Source organism: Chiloscyllium plagiosum, unplaced genomic scaffold (genome assembly GCF_037043375.1).
Source record: "Chiloscyllium plagiosum isolate Xiang-an unplaced genomic scaffold, Cpla_swu_hap1 HiC_scaffold_1, whole genome shotgun sequence".
NCBI lineage: Eukaryota > Metazoa > Chordata > Chondrichthyes > Orectolobiformes > Hemiscylliidae > Chiloscyllium > Chiloscyllium plagiosum.
Window position 1 is genome coordinate 4,899,784 of NW_028270139.1, and position 13,542 is coordinate 4,913,325.

The following is a 13,542-nucleotide window of genomic DNA, read 5'->3' on the forward strand; positions in this document are numbered from 1 at the left end:
GTGGCACTCAGACTTCTGGTGGTAGCTGCTTGTCATGCAGTAAAAATTGAGATGTTGAACGTTAGTCACCACATTGTGGTTAAAGCATAACGAACATAACAGCAAAAGAAATAGAAGCAGGAGGAGATTATATTGTCTATTGAGTCTGCTTCAACTTTTAGAAAGATCATGGTTGATCTTGGACTTGAACTTCACTTTTCTGCCAGCTCTCCACATTCCTTGATTCACAGAAATTGAAAATCATATCAGCTCTTGCATGTATCTGATTTGTAATTGATGTATTTAAAATGTTAAATTTAAGATAAATGGAAACCTCGCTGGCTGTAAAGTGGCAAGTAACATTCACGACATATGAATATGAGGCAATAACCATCTCCAAAAAGAGACAATTTAACCATTGCCCCATGACGTTCAATGGCATTACTGTCATTGAATCCCCCACTATCAATATCCTGTGGATTACTATTGACCAGAAACAGAACTGGACTAGCCATATGAATACAGTGGCTACAAGAACAGGTCAGCAGCAAGGAACATTGCTGTGAGTAATTCACTTCCTGGCTACGAAGGTCTGTCAACCTACAGGGCACAAGTCAACACCATGATGGAATACTACCCACTTGCTTGGATGAGTGCAGTTCCAACAACACTCAAGAAGCTTGACAACATTTGGGCCAAAGCAGCCCATTTGAAAGGCATCACATTCACAGACATCAATTCCTTCCAGCACTGACTCTCAATTCCAGTGTTTACCATCTTCTATGAGAAGCACTGCAGAAATTCACCAAAGCTCCTTTGACAGCACCTTCGAATCCTGCTGTCACTTCTACCCAGAACGATCAGGGCAGCACATACATTGAGACATCACCTCTAGTAAGTCTTTTTCCAAACTGTTCACTATCCTGATTTGAAAGTACTCCATGTCATTGGGTCAAAATCCTGGAATTTTTCTCTCTAATGATATTAAGAATCTACCTAAAAACACATGGACTGCAGTGGTTCAAGAAGGCAGCTCACCACCACCACCTCAATGACAAATAAAAAAAGGTAATAAATTTTGATCCACTCAGCGATGCCGACATTCCATGAGAATTTTTTTAAAAATTGCTTCATCATAAGCTAATGTATGGGTTCTCCATGAAATTTCATTTTTATGGAGAACAGCTGGAATACTGAGGAAAAATTTAATTGGATTTCGGAAGACTATGGCATATTTGGTTTGAATTTCCAAAGGAGAAACAAATAGATCTTCAAGATCTCATAAATGGCTAAGCGAGCTCTTGGGTTGAATTAGGTTATAAACCTAATTCGCCATTCTACTTCCTAAGTCTTGACAAGCTAAAGTATTAAATTAGTAGTACTTTGTATATTTTAAACAGTAAAGGATCTTTTGCTTAAATACATGAACTCTTATGGTGTAATTTCAGTAAATCATTTGATGTTTGAATTTCTCTTTTTAAGTTAATGGTTTCTGTGGGGATCATAACCTAGCCTTTAATATTCAATAGTGGAAAAATAACAACAGTCTGGGTTGGTGAATCGTAAAGAATTACAACCATTGGGATGAAAATGGTTCTATGGTTCACAAGTGTTGTACTGGAATCGACCACTGCTTCTGTGCTGGAATGGATGAGTTCCATGCTTCACAAAAATCCTGTGCCAAGTTGGTTCTTGATTCCTTCATGTTCCTCATTGTGGACTTGCTGACTGGCTTCCCCCAGTGCATCCATCTGTGTCAGCTTCCTATCCTGTAAGACAATGGTTTGCTCCATGGTAGTCAACTCTGTTGAATATCACTTGATGTGGCACAAGAATCCACTGGCATTACATTATTTGCTGTGGAGGAAGACAGCAAACTGAGAAGATATGCAATTCACTGGCACAAAATCTGAAATTACGAGAAAAGCTCAGCAGGTCTGGCAGCATCTGTGAAGAGAAACCAGAGTTAACGTTTTGGGTCCAGTGACTCTTCCTCAGCTTCCTCCTGGATATAAGGCTTGCAGAAATGCTAAGCATGTGAGACTTCAGTGAAGAATATGCACGTTGGCTGAGAGTCCTGATTGTTGATGTTGATAGCTGAGTCAAATGGCTATGATGAATCAAAGTGTCCAAGGTTAGTGATACAATTGCAGAATATGGCACATACAGGTATAGTCATTGACCCATACTACTCCATGAGATGCCTTTAAATTACTTGCAGCATCACAGCCAGATCCTTGGAACTTGACTCCTGGCACTGAGCTCTATGGCTGTCTATTTCCACAGTTTCTCAAGTGTTTTTCTCAAGGACCTTTTGAGATTGTGAATAACTGTCTAGTTTCCTACTTTCTACCAGCACCAAGGCCTCCAGTGCATCATCTGAAAACTTTGAAGCCACACTCTTCCATATTGTGCCATACTTTTTGTTCCCGAGTCAAGTTCAGTTTCTGAATTGCTGCCAGCATTTGGTCACAATACATGTCCCCTTTAAGAGGTGCTGTCCAATTTTAAACCTTTTAGTGCAGATTTAGTAAATTCTAGGAAGTAAAGTTTTGGGCCACCTGCTGCTCTGTGCACTCATTGAACAATGTAATTACTGTTAGCTATATGCAACCTTCATTCTAATGAGCAGATAGTATGAAGTCGGCATGCTGCTTGCATTCCAAACATTGGATTCAAGTTAATCATGAATCACAATTCCTGTGCTTTGTTTCAGGGGCTGTCCGAATTAGTCTCCCTAACTCTTAATCATACTTGCCATTGGAAAAATCGACAAATTGATAACAGAATTAGGGAAATTGGGTTGTTGATCCTTCATTTCTTGTGTGCAGGGAGAGCCAGCCTTATCACTGAATTATAAAGCTTATTCTGGTGGGATGCCTTAAATCTTTATGCAAGACATCATGTACTACAAATTTCACACTTTCCTGTCCAAGTGTCTTATGTAATCTGTTGTATTCCCTGCAATCTTTATAGCCATTGTCTGTATTTCATCCAAAGCTGATTCTGTTTCCTTGTAGTGCAGATTCTATACTTAATAGACTGGTTTCATACATTGTGATTTCATTTGTTTTTGCAATGTACTGAAAAGTTAACCATTAACTGAAACTGATTCAAACGCCTTTATAACCAATTAATAACCTTACAAATCATTTAAAAAATATTGTTTCTGCTTAATGGAAACATAAGGATTATTTTCCTTTCATGAGATCATCTATCCAGTAATAATTGATTATCTCCTCTTTGTATTGACATAGGCCCTGCACATGGCTCAAAGGATGGAGCTGTCAGAAAAATAGAGTTTTATGATTATCTTTAGCTAATATAAGTTATACATGTGTTAAAGTAATGTGTGGAATGATACAGACTGTCAAGGAAACAGATATTTAGAATACTGTTCCCTTTTGCTTTTCAGCTTGAAGAATCTGATATTAGGAATTATACTTGCAAGTTTACAAAACATACAATATTATTCCTTTCTTTCTTAATAGTCTTTGTGTGCCCAGTACTCGGCAGAAAGACGTGAAGAAGAAAAGATGTGTGATCACCTAATACGAGCAGCAAAGTATCGAGATCATGTGACAGCCACTCAGCTGATACAGAAAATTATCAACATTTTGACAGACAAGCATGGTGCTTGGGGAAGTTCTTCACTAAGGTAAATCCATTGGTTTAAAGTTCTAATTTAGTTCATAATGGAGTCACTCCAAGTATTTGCATGAAGTTGAGCTTTAATTAGTCTTGACTCAATATGGAATATGATGTGAGAAATTATCAACCTTCAGTATGAAGATTGTAAAATGTTAAGTCCATCACTGCACTCTTAATACAGCTATTCAATTCAGTCTTCTGAAATATTATCTCAAGGTAATATTGAATACACCAGATGCAATCTCATGGAGACTGAGAGAGAATGCTAAATGGTCAGCATTCATCATGAAACTACTTCACTATTTTTCCTATCCTAATGATTGTTTCACTATGCACGCACTTCACACCATTAGCACAGACTTGTTACTTTGTTGTGCATTAATAATGATTGACCTTGGCATATGAATTCATACGGATCATGTAGTTTCAAAATCTCATAGGTTTGGTAATACGTATGATTTTGAAACAATATACTCGACAATTGTTTTTGATCTTAAATTTTAATAATTAATCCTAAAACTTCAAAACATTAATTGATGTGTATTGTATTTGAATTTACTACAGGCTTTGGTTGCATATAAAATTGAAATTATGTTTGAAAGAAAATAAGTAATAAAGAAATTCCACAATAAACCCCAAAATGTGTTTACTTGAAACAAGGAAAAGCTGAGTTATTAAAGAAAAATGCATTTGTACTGTGGGGAAACAATCCTTTCAGAATTCTGAGCTCATAAGATTGTGCAGCATTGTTTTACATAAATTATTTAATTACTTCCAAATTCTCTCCAGTTGATTAGAAAATATGTGGCTATTAATAAGTTGATTTTGAAATATTGAATACCATCAATGTCCAATACAATCCGAAAACGACACTTGCATTCCTTCTTTAGTGGTCATATCTTCTAGAAACAATGTTTCCTCTTGAAATTTCAACTTTACAGAAATATTGCTTCATATTCCAAATATACCGCAGGTTCAAAGTTTGTGAGAAGATTTGTAGCTCGGGTGCTCGTTGCTGTGGTTCTGTTCGCCGAGCTGGAAGTTTTTGTTGCAAACGTTTCGTCCCCTGTCTTAGGTGACATCCTCAGTGCTTGGGAGCCTCCTGTGAAGCGCTTCTGTGGTGTTTCCTCCGGCATTTATAGTGGCCTGTCCCTGCCGCTTCCGGTTGTCAGTTTCAGCTGTCCGCTGTAGTGGCCGGTATATTGGGTCCAGGTCGATGTGTTTGTTGATGGAGTTTGTGGATGGCACTCTATAAATGCCGGAGGAAACACCACAGAAGCGTTTCACAGGAGGCTCCCAAGCACTGAGGATGTCATCTAGATACCGCAGGTTATTGATGATTTGGATGTAGGTTTGCTCGCTGAGCTGGAAGGTTCATTTTCAGATATTTCGTCACCATACTAGGTAACATCTTCAGTGAGCCTCCGGACGAAACCATGATGGTTTGGACTAGTTCTATAGCTTAAAGGTGGATTTTAAGATCTGTTGTGGAGGTTTTTATATTGAAGTGTAAGGAACTGCAGGTTAGGGAAAGTTGCTGCATGAGTAATGCAACTGGCTAGCAAAGGTAGTATCGGTTTATGTGGCAGTAGGATTGTTATAATCATTATTGGCAATACTGGCAAATGTATTGCAGAAATTCAAAGAGCCTCCCCAGACAGCACCTTCCAAACCCATGACCATGACATTTTGTAGGACACGTACAACAGATGGATTGGAACATGATCACCAGTGAGTTTCATTCTAAACAAACCATCATCTTGAGTTGGAAATTTTTTGTCATTCCTTCACAGTCGCTGGGTCAATATTCCCCCCCCACCCCACGCAATTCTCTTTGTGATCATTTTTAGTTCCTTTCTAAAGTTCACCGTGGTTAATAATTTGTGAAGCTATGAAGTTTATGAACCCTACCCACCTTATAATTTCTAGACAAAGCAGTCACCTTCTTCAGTGGTCATTCTAATCAGAGTACCATTCTTAAACAACATTATGGAAAAGGGGCAGAAGAGACAGCAGATCCCTTAAAGTGAGGAATCATGCAAAAACTCATTGTCTATTTCACCACAGCCACTCAAGACTTTGTAGATGGTGCACAATTGTAAACATTATAGAGGCTGTAAAGACAGTGAAAGTGGCTCACCAGGAGAGTGATCTGTGAGATTCGTTACATTGGTCAGAAGTTGTGGTCTACATCTCTGAGAGGCAGTACCCATTGTCTTGAAGTCACTGTACTATCTGGTTCCTTCCGCAGGAGGCCTGCACAGCATAATTTAGGCAGCTTTGAGGACCTACATTCAGATTCCTCTTGGGTAAAGCACCATAATTTGTGGTGTATGACTTGCCCTGGGCCAAGTAAAGGGAGAGGGAATTTTAGTTACACAGGCTGGCTAGCTTCCCAGGGTGCAGAGGCATTCAGTATGGTAATGAAAGTTCTGTGAGAAACATCTGTCTCAGGAATATAGGATGTAGGAGCAGAACTAGATCATTCAGCCATTTATGCCTGTTCCATCATTCAGTGATATCATGGTTGTGCTTTCAGATACGTTTTCCCGTCTGTCTCCCATAACCCTTAATTACCTTCTTGATCAAAAATCTAACTTGCCTTGAATTAAATTCAATGACGAAACCTTCACTGCTTTCTGGGGAAGAGAACTTCACATCCTAACGACACTCCAAATAAAAATGACCATAATTTCCATCTTAAAAGGGTGACCTTGTTCTTAATCTCTGTTTACTAGTTCTAATGTCTGCTACAAGAGGAAAAATCAATTTATTAAACCCCATCAAGATTTCATATGCTTCAACAAGAGCACCTGTCATTCTTCTAGACTGTGATGTATGCATTACTTAAGCGGCTCACCATTTTTCATAAAAATAATTGCCTAATCCCAGGAATGAATTGAGTGACCCTTCTCCAAACTGCTTCTAACACGATTCTTTTTCAACTAATGAGACCAAAAGTTTAACTTCAGTGGTGGGGAATCTTGAAACAATTTACTTGAGATGGAATTAATAATGACATGGAAAACAATGTGTCAGTTAGGAAGAGTCAGCACACATTTCTAAAGGGAAAATCATGTTTAACTCACTCATTGGAATTTTTTGCAGAGGTAAGAGAAAGGGCCGACGAGGGGTAACACTGTTGATGTAGTGTACATGGATTTCCAGAAAGCTTTTGATAGAGTGCCACACAACAGGCTTGTGAAGTAAGTTGAAACAAACAGAAATATAACTTGCTGGAGAAACTCAGAAGGTGTGGCAGCATCTGGCAGAAGTGAAGACAGTGTTAACATTTCTGGCCCAGTGATCCTTTGAAACATTAACTCTGTTTTCCCTTCACAGGTGCTGCTAGACCTGCTGAATTTCTCCAGCAATTTCTGTTTCAGTTTTTTTCTGACTCGCCAGCATTCTCTTGTTTGTTTGTTTATGTTGTGAAGAAAGTTGTAAATTGTTGTATAAAAGGGACAGTAGCACACAGTTCCACACATGTAAGTATTTCAGATCCATGCTTTTCCTGATATTTATTAATGACCTGGATCATGCTATGCAGGAGACAAGTTCATTGTTTGCAGATGGCAGTAAACTTGTAAAAATTGTCAACTGTGTGGGCAACATTGTGGAACTCCACAAGGACGTAGACAGTTTGGTGGAGTGGGCAGACGAGCTGTAGACGAGGTTCACTGCAGAGACATGAGGTGATGCACAATGGTCAGAAGAGCTTTGAAAGACAATATAAATGGAGTCCAATTCTAAACAGGTGCAGGAGCTAAGGAACCTGAATGTATATATGCACAAATCATTGAAGGTGGCAGGACAGGTAGAGAGAGCAGTAATAAAATGTGGAATGTTCTCAGCTTTATTAATAGGGGAATAGAATACAAGAGCAAGGAGGTGATGTTGAACTTGTACAAGACACTTGTTAGACCTCAGTTAGTGTGTTATGTACAGTTGTAAGTGCCAAGTTAAAGGAAAGATGTGAATGCATTGGAGCGGGTGCAAAAGCAATTTACAGGAATGGTTTCAGGAATGAGTCTTCCATTATGAGGATAGATTGAAGAAATTGGGACTATTCTCCTCGGAGAGAAGAAAGCGACAGAGAGATTTGATGGAGAGTTTCAATATCAAGAGTGGGCTGTATAGAATAAATAGGGAAAAGTTGTTCTTGCTTGGAAAAGAAAAAAGAACAGGAGCACATTGATTTAAAGTGACGTGTAAATTAAGCAAAACTGATGTGAGAAACACCTTTTTCTCACGAGTAGTTCGACTGTGGAATACACTGCCTGCAATTGTATTGGTGGTGGGTTCAATTGAGGCATTCAGGAGGGCATTGGATGCACATTTGGGGTGACATAGTGTACAGAGTGAAAAGGCAGGAGATTGGTACTTGGTAACAGAGGCAGTGAAGGCATAATGGGCCAATGGCTGCTTCCACACTGTAACAATTGTGAGGTTCTGTGAAAACTGTGCACACTGATGTGGATCTTGTCAAGCCCCTGTACAGTTGCATTAAAACTTTCCTATTTTTATATTTAGTTTCTTTTGCAATAAACAACAAGATTCCATTTATCTTCCTGGCTGTTTGCTGAACCTGCATACTAACTTTTTGTGATTTACACCAAAAAGAAGAGCTTCATGCCCAACAATTGATAGTGAATGTAATGGCTCAGCATTTGGAGAGTTGCTGCAACATATTTTTTCCCTGTCTCTGGATTCATTCACTTTTTCGAATAAGAAGGCAACACTGTGATTTCCTTTTGAGGGAGCTGAGCATATTCTTGATGGCATAGCTGGTACCATTCTCGAGTATTTTAGAACAAACAAAAGAATATTACAACAATGCAATCATCAAGTTTGTGAAGAAAAGGACCGTAATCTAAAGGGTCACTTCATTTGTCAGAAAGTCCACTATTATGTGTACTGTAAGGGTGGTAAAAGTAGATATGACCTTCTATGCAGTGCACAATTTTCCATCAGGGAAATGGCTGAGCCTCAAAAAATCTGGGAGAGACTCAAGCAGCCAGAACTATCTTAGGCAGCTCCTTTCAAAGATTGATTGCCTCCGCAGTTTTTCAAAATGTAATTTTTCATATGTTGTGGGCTTCACTGGCTAGACCGAAATTCGTTGCCCGTCCCTAATTGTCCTTGAAGTGGTGATGATGAGCCACCTTCTTGAACTTATTCAGTTGTGCTAGCGAGATCCACAATGTTGTTAGCAAGACAGTTCTGGGATTTTGGCCCAGTGGCAGTGAAGCAACGGCAATATAGTCCAAAGCCAAAATAGTATTTGGTTTGGAGGAAAACTTGCAGATGGTGGTGTTTCCTTGCATCAGATTCTTTTAGACTTTTTAGTGTTTGAGATCCTTAGTTTGGAAAGAGCTGGTGAAAGAATAGTGATGGAATATGGTACACATTGCTGGCATGGTGCATTGGTAGTGGCGGGACAGGCTGCTTAATTTGAATAGGGTGCTGATTAAACAGACTGCTTGCTCCTGGATGGCTTTTATTTTCTTGTGTTGTTGGAATTGTACTTATTCTGGCAAATGTATTTTATTTCATCAGACTCCTGAATTGTGCCTTGGAAATGGATCAGATTTAATGAGTTAGAATTTTCTCAGAATTCTGAATATTTGGCCTTCTCTTTTGCCTGTAATAGTTATGAGACTATTCCAAATTGGTTTCTGGTCAGTGGTAACCCCCAAGATGTATGTTGTTGAAGAAACAGTGACAATAATGTCAGATGTCAAGAGGTGGTGGTTAGATTTTTTTCTTTTGGAGATTGGTTGGTACATGTATAAAATTTACTTGTCACTCGTCAGTTTAAGTCTGAATGTTATCCAGATTTTTGCTGCATGTGAAACTTGGATTATTTCAGCATCAGAGAAGTAGTGGATGCTGTTGAACAGTCTGCAATCATCAATGAACGTCCCCCACTTTTGATCTTGTTGAAACATAGAATATAGGACTGGGCCATTTGGCCTTTCAGGCCTGTTCTGCCATTCAATATGATCCTGGCTAATAATCCAACTTGGCACCATGTTCCTGTTTTCTTCCCATATCCTTAGATGCCTTTAGCACTAAGAAATATATCAAACTCCTTGAAAACATGCAATATTTTTGCCTCAGTTGTTTTCTGTGGCAGAGAATTCCACACACACATTGACTTTCTGGGTGCAGAGAGGTATGATGGAGGGATGCTCAGAAATGAATGTCCTTGAGTGAAGAAACTAAAGATGGTTGTCTCTTGAACACTCCCCTGAGGAAGTTTTGCAGCAATATCATGGAACTAAGATGATTGGTCAACAACCAGAGCCATCTTCCTTTGTTAGCTGTAATGGTGACCTTTTAAAAGACACTGACTGAAATGTAAATGCTCACCGCATTTTATGTGATTGCACCAGGTTTCTAAAAACTGGAAAGATTTTGGACAAGGCTAAGTCAGGATCCTTGCATATCCTGTTTCTATAAATGGCCTAAAACAAGTTAGGTTATCTAAATAAAAGCAAAAAAGAAAATACTGAGTCAAACATTGTTACAGTTATTATTTTGGAAATAGTTTGTTGTAGGAGAAAGTGAGGACTTCTTGATGAAGGGCTTATACCCGAAATGTCGACTCTCCTGCTCTTTGAATGCTGCCTGACCTGCTGTGCTTTTCCAGCACCACACACTCAACAGTTTGTTGTAGCACTGCTTGAAGAAATCCTATGCTGAGCCTAAACTGTGTATAACTCTTCAACTATTTTTTTGTTGTACTTTCTCAACTAAATCCAATTAAAGCTCAAAATAAATTGACAGAGATAAATTATTGTAAACGGAATAGAGCAACATCAAACTTTACACAGTAATTGAAAGAGAAGTGACATTTTTCGGCAAGCCTTTGGAGTAAAATGAAAGTGGAATCAGCATCCTTTTCCTTTGAGAGATTGTGCATTCCCTGTACATGTGGACAAGCACTGGTTTCCTATTGAAAACATGTTCTCATGACAAGAGGGATGGTAAAGACATGATCTCCAGCTGTTAGGTTAGCAGGTCATGTAGCAAGTGGGTTTCATTTTAGAATAGGCAGTGGTATGGAATGAGGCTTATGCGCATTCTCCAGAAGCATGTCCCCCTCTTGCTTACTCCAACCCCCCCCCCCTCCCTTCTCCTCCTCCACTTTGTCCTTCCTCCTTGTCCTTCCATCTCCGCATCATTGCCAACAAAAACCTCACCCTTGCATTCCTGGGCTAGACTAGAAAAAATGCATGAGGTTAAAATGTTTGCATGTGTCCTTATGATGCACTCCCTAAATTAGGGAGAGAAGGCTGAATGCATATCATAGATCATAGAAAAAGAATAGGTAAGTTGCTGCCTACCTAAATTTCTGTCAAAGACATGAGTGCAAGAAGGGACAACATGGTGGGTCAGTGGTTGGGGTGGCATGGTGGCTCAGTGGTGCCTCACTGCACCAGGGACCTGGGTTTGATTATAGCCTTGGGCAACTGCTTGTGTAGAGTTTGCATGTTCTTCCCATGTCTGTTTGGGTTTCCTCTCACAGTCCATGTGCAGGTTAGTCGATTGGCCATACTAAATTGTCCCATAGTTTCTAGGGATGAGCAGGCAATGTGGAATAGCCGTGGGGAATGCAGGGTTACAGGGGTGGGCTACTTTTCAGAGGGTTGGTGTGAACGCGATGGGCTGAATGGCCTGCTTTTACACTGTAGGGATTCTAAGTAACAGAATGTTTCTCATGTGAATGAGTTGATGTTCACTATGGATTCATCCTATTCCTGGCATTGTACATTGCTCTCCATGAAAGGACAATAGAAGATGTACATTTGAAAAAGTTATTTTAACAATGTTTTTAAAGTAAGAATTTGACTTCACAAATTATGCAATTTTCCATATACCTCACTCACATACAGTTCTGAAATTCCGACTGGATGCAAGTCTATGCTTTTACACTGTGCTAGACGTCTCTCTCATTTTTAGAATCTGTTTTTAGAGCCTCTTATTGATTCCACCTTTTTGATCACTTCTCTTAATCTCACTTTCATTCAGGGCACATTTTGTCTGATGGTGCCTCAGTACCTTGGGATGTATATTTATATTAAAGGAGTTTCATATATACCTTTCAGTTCAATAGTGATTGTGTGTCGTATATATGTAAATATAATTTATTTTGGGTTTTTGAATTTTGGACTAGTGACACACAGTAGTAGGCTTTCTGTGTTTGAAGAGCTTTAATGACTTTCTTATGGGTATTTCTGTATTCGTGGTGGTTTCTTCTTTATCGCAATAGTAGAGAGAGACTTCCAGGACAGTGTGGGGATTTGTTTACATTGGGAGAGTTTACAGGCAAACAAAGTAAATAATGTAGTGCATTAGACTTTCAGACAGAAATGTTGAGCTTGGGGGCAGCACCTATAACTTGCGGAATAAAAGCCTTTTATTTTCCGTTTGGTCAGTTTGCATAAGTCTTGGCTGAAGCTGGATGTGTAAAACAGTTGCTCCTGAGAAAGGGAAGTAGTTTTAGGGCTGTTAAGAAAAAGATTACTTCACTGCAAGGAAATTAGTTCAAAAGCTTCAGGTCAGAAGTCTTTGGTTAAACACTGAAGAGGTTATTTGAAGCCGATAAAATCAAAGCTCAACTGAACGAAGGTTCCAGGAAGAGACTATTAGATTCTTAACATGGAAACATTGAAACCTTTTCAAGTTGAGCTTTAAAGGTGTGAAACAGAAGGGAACTCTCTGTCATTACCATTGCATTAATCACAAATTATTAATAATTTTTAAGTGATTTGCTTAATTCCATTCTATCTTCATTTCTTTTGCATAATAAAATTCTGTTTAGTTATTTTTAGATTACTTAATGTGGAAACAGGCCCCTCGGCCCAGCAAGTCCACACCGACCCACCGAAGTGCAACCTACCAGACCCATTCCCCTACATTTATCCCTTCACCTAATACAATGGGCAATTTAGCATGGCCAATTCAGCTAACCTGCACATTTTTGGACTGTGGGAGGAAACCGGAGCACCCGGAGGAAACCCACGCAGACGCTGGGAGAATATGCAAACTCCACACAGTCAGTCGCCTGAGGAGGTGGGACTTGAACCTGGGTCTCTGGCTCTAGTCGTTGAAGCTGAATCTGTAGCATTGCATATGTGTGTTTCTGAGAAAGACCAACTCATTAAAACAAAAAAACTTTCAAGCTGGGTTGTCCAATAATAGCGTCATAACATTGTATTGTCAACTACAAGTTTCAGTTCAAATTCAAAATTGTGTCCATACTTTGTGAGTTGTGCCATACAGAATGGTATTTTCAATAGGCTATTAGCTTGTGCACTGGAGGTATACAGATTGTGACATCAGGTAGCATTTAATGATAATGCAGTTTGACACTGATAGTGACACTTTTGATCTGAACACTCCTCCTAATGCCTGCTCTTAACCCTGTAGAGTTGAGCATGTGTTTAATATCAGGATTTCGGGAGCATTTGCACTCTGGCAATTTAAAATGACCCTCAACCACTTCTATGTTGCCAGCTACCTCTTGCCAAGTTATTTGAACTGTTTGGATAGTTATCTTGGTACTTGAAGTTAGAGAGATTGATTGGGTGTGTTGTTATACATATTGAAGGTCTTGATTAATAATACTGTTCAACCACTTGACGTGCTTAAGTTTCTACCTCACTTGGCCTGTAGAATGATTGGAGGAAGGAATAGAGGTGGCACGGATAAGGATAAGCAACTTTGGGAGAGAGGAGGATGAGGGGGTGAAGAAGTATAAACATTAGACCATATCAATCTAAGTGTTCTAGGAGAACAATGTTTTGGTCTTTGCATAGTGTTCCTCACAGATGTTATGTAATTCTTCCACTAAACTAAAGTCAACATTGTTCATGGATTGTGATTATGAACTTATTTAATTAA

General features: G+C 39.2%; 1 protein-coding gene across 1 annotated transcript in view; it reads left to right on the plus strand.

Moving 5' to 3' along the window:
- The window catches only part of lrba (LPS-responsive vesicle trafficking, beach and anchor containing), an 897,133-nt gene that overhangs the window by 373,290 nt on the left and 510,301 nt on the right, over positions 1 to 13,542 (plus strand). Inside the window, exon 36 of the mRNA XM_043699616.2 lies at positions 3,471 to 3,637. Coding sequence (XP_043555551.2) covers positions 3,471 to 3,637 — 167 coding nt within the window. The remainder of the gene's footprint in view (positions 1 to 3,470; positions 3,638 to 13,542) is intronic.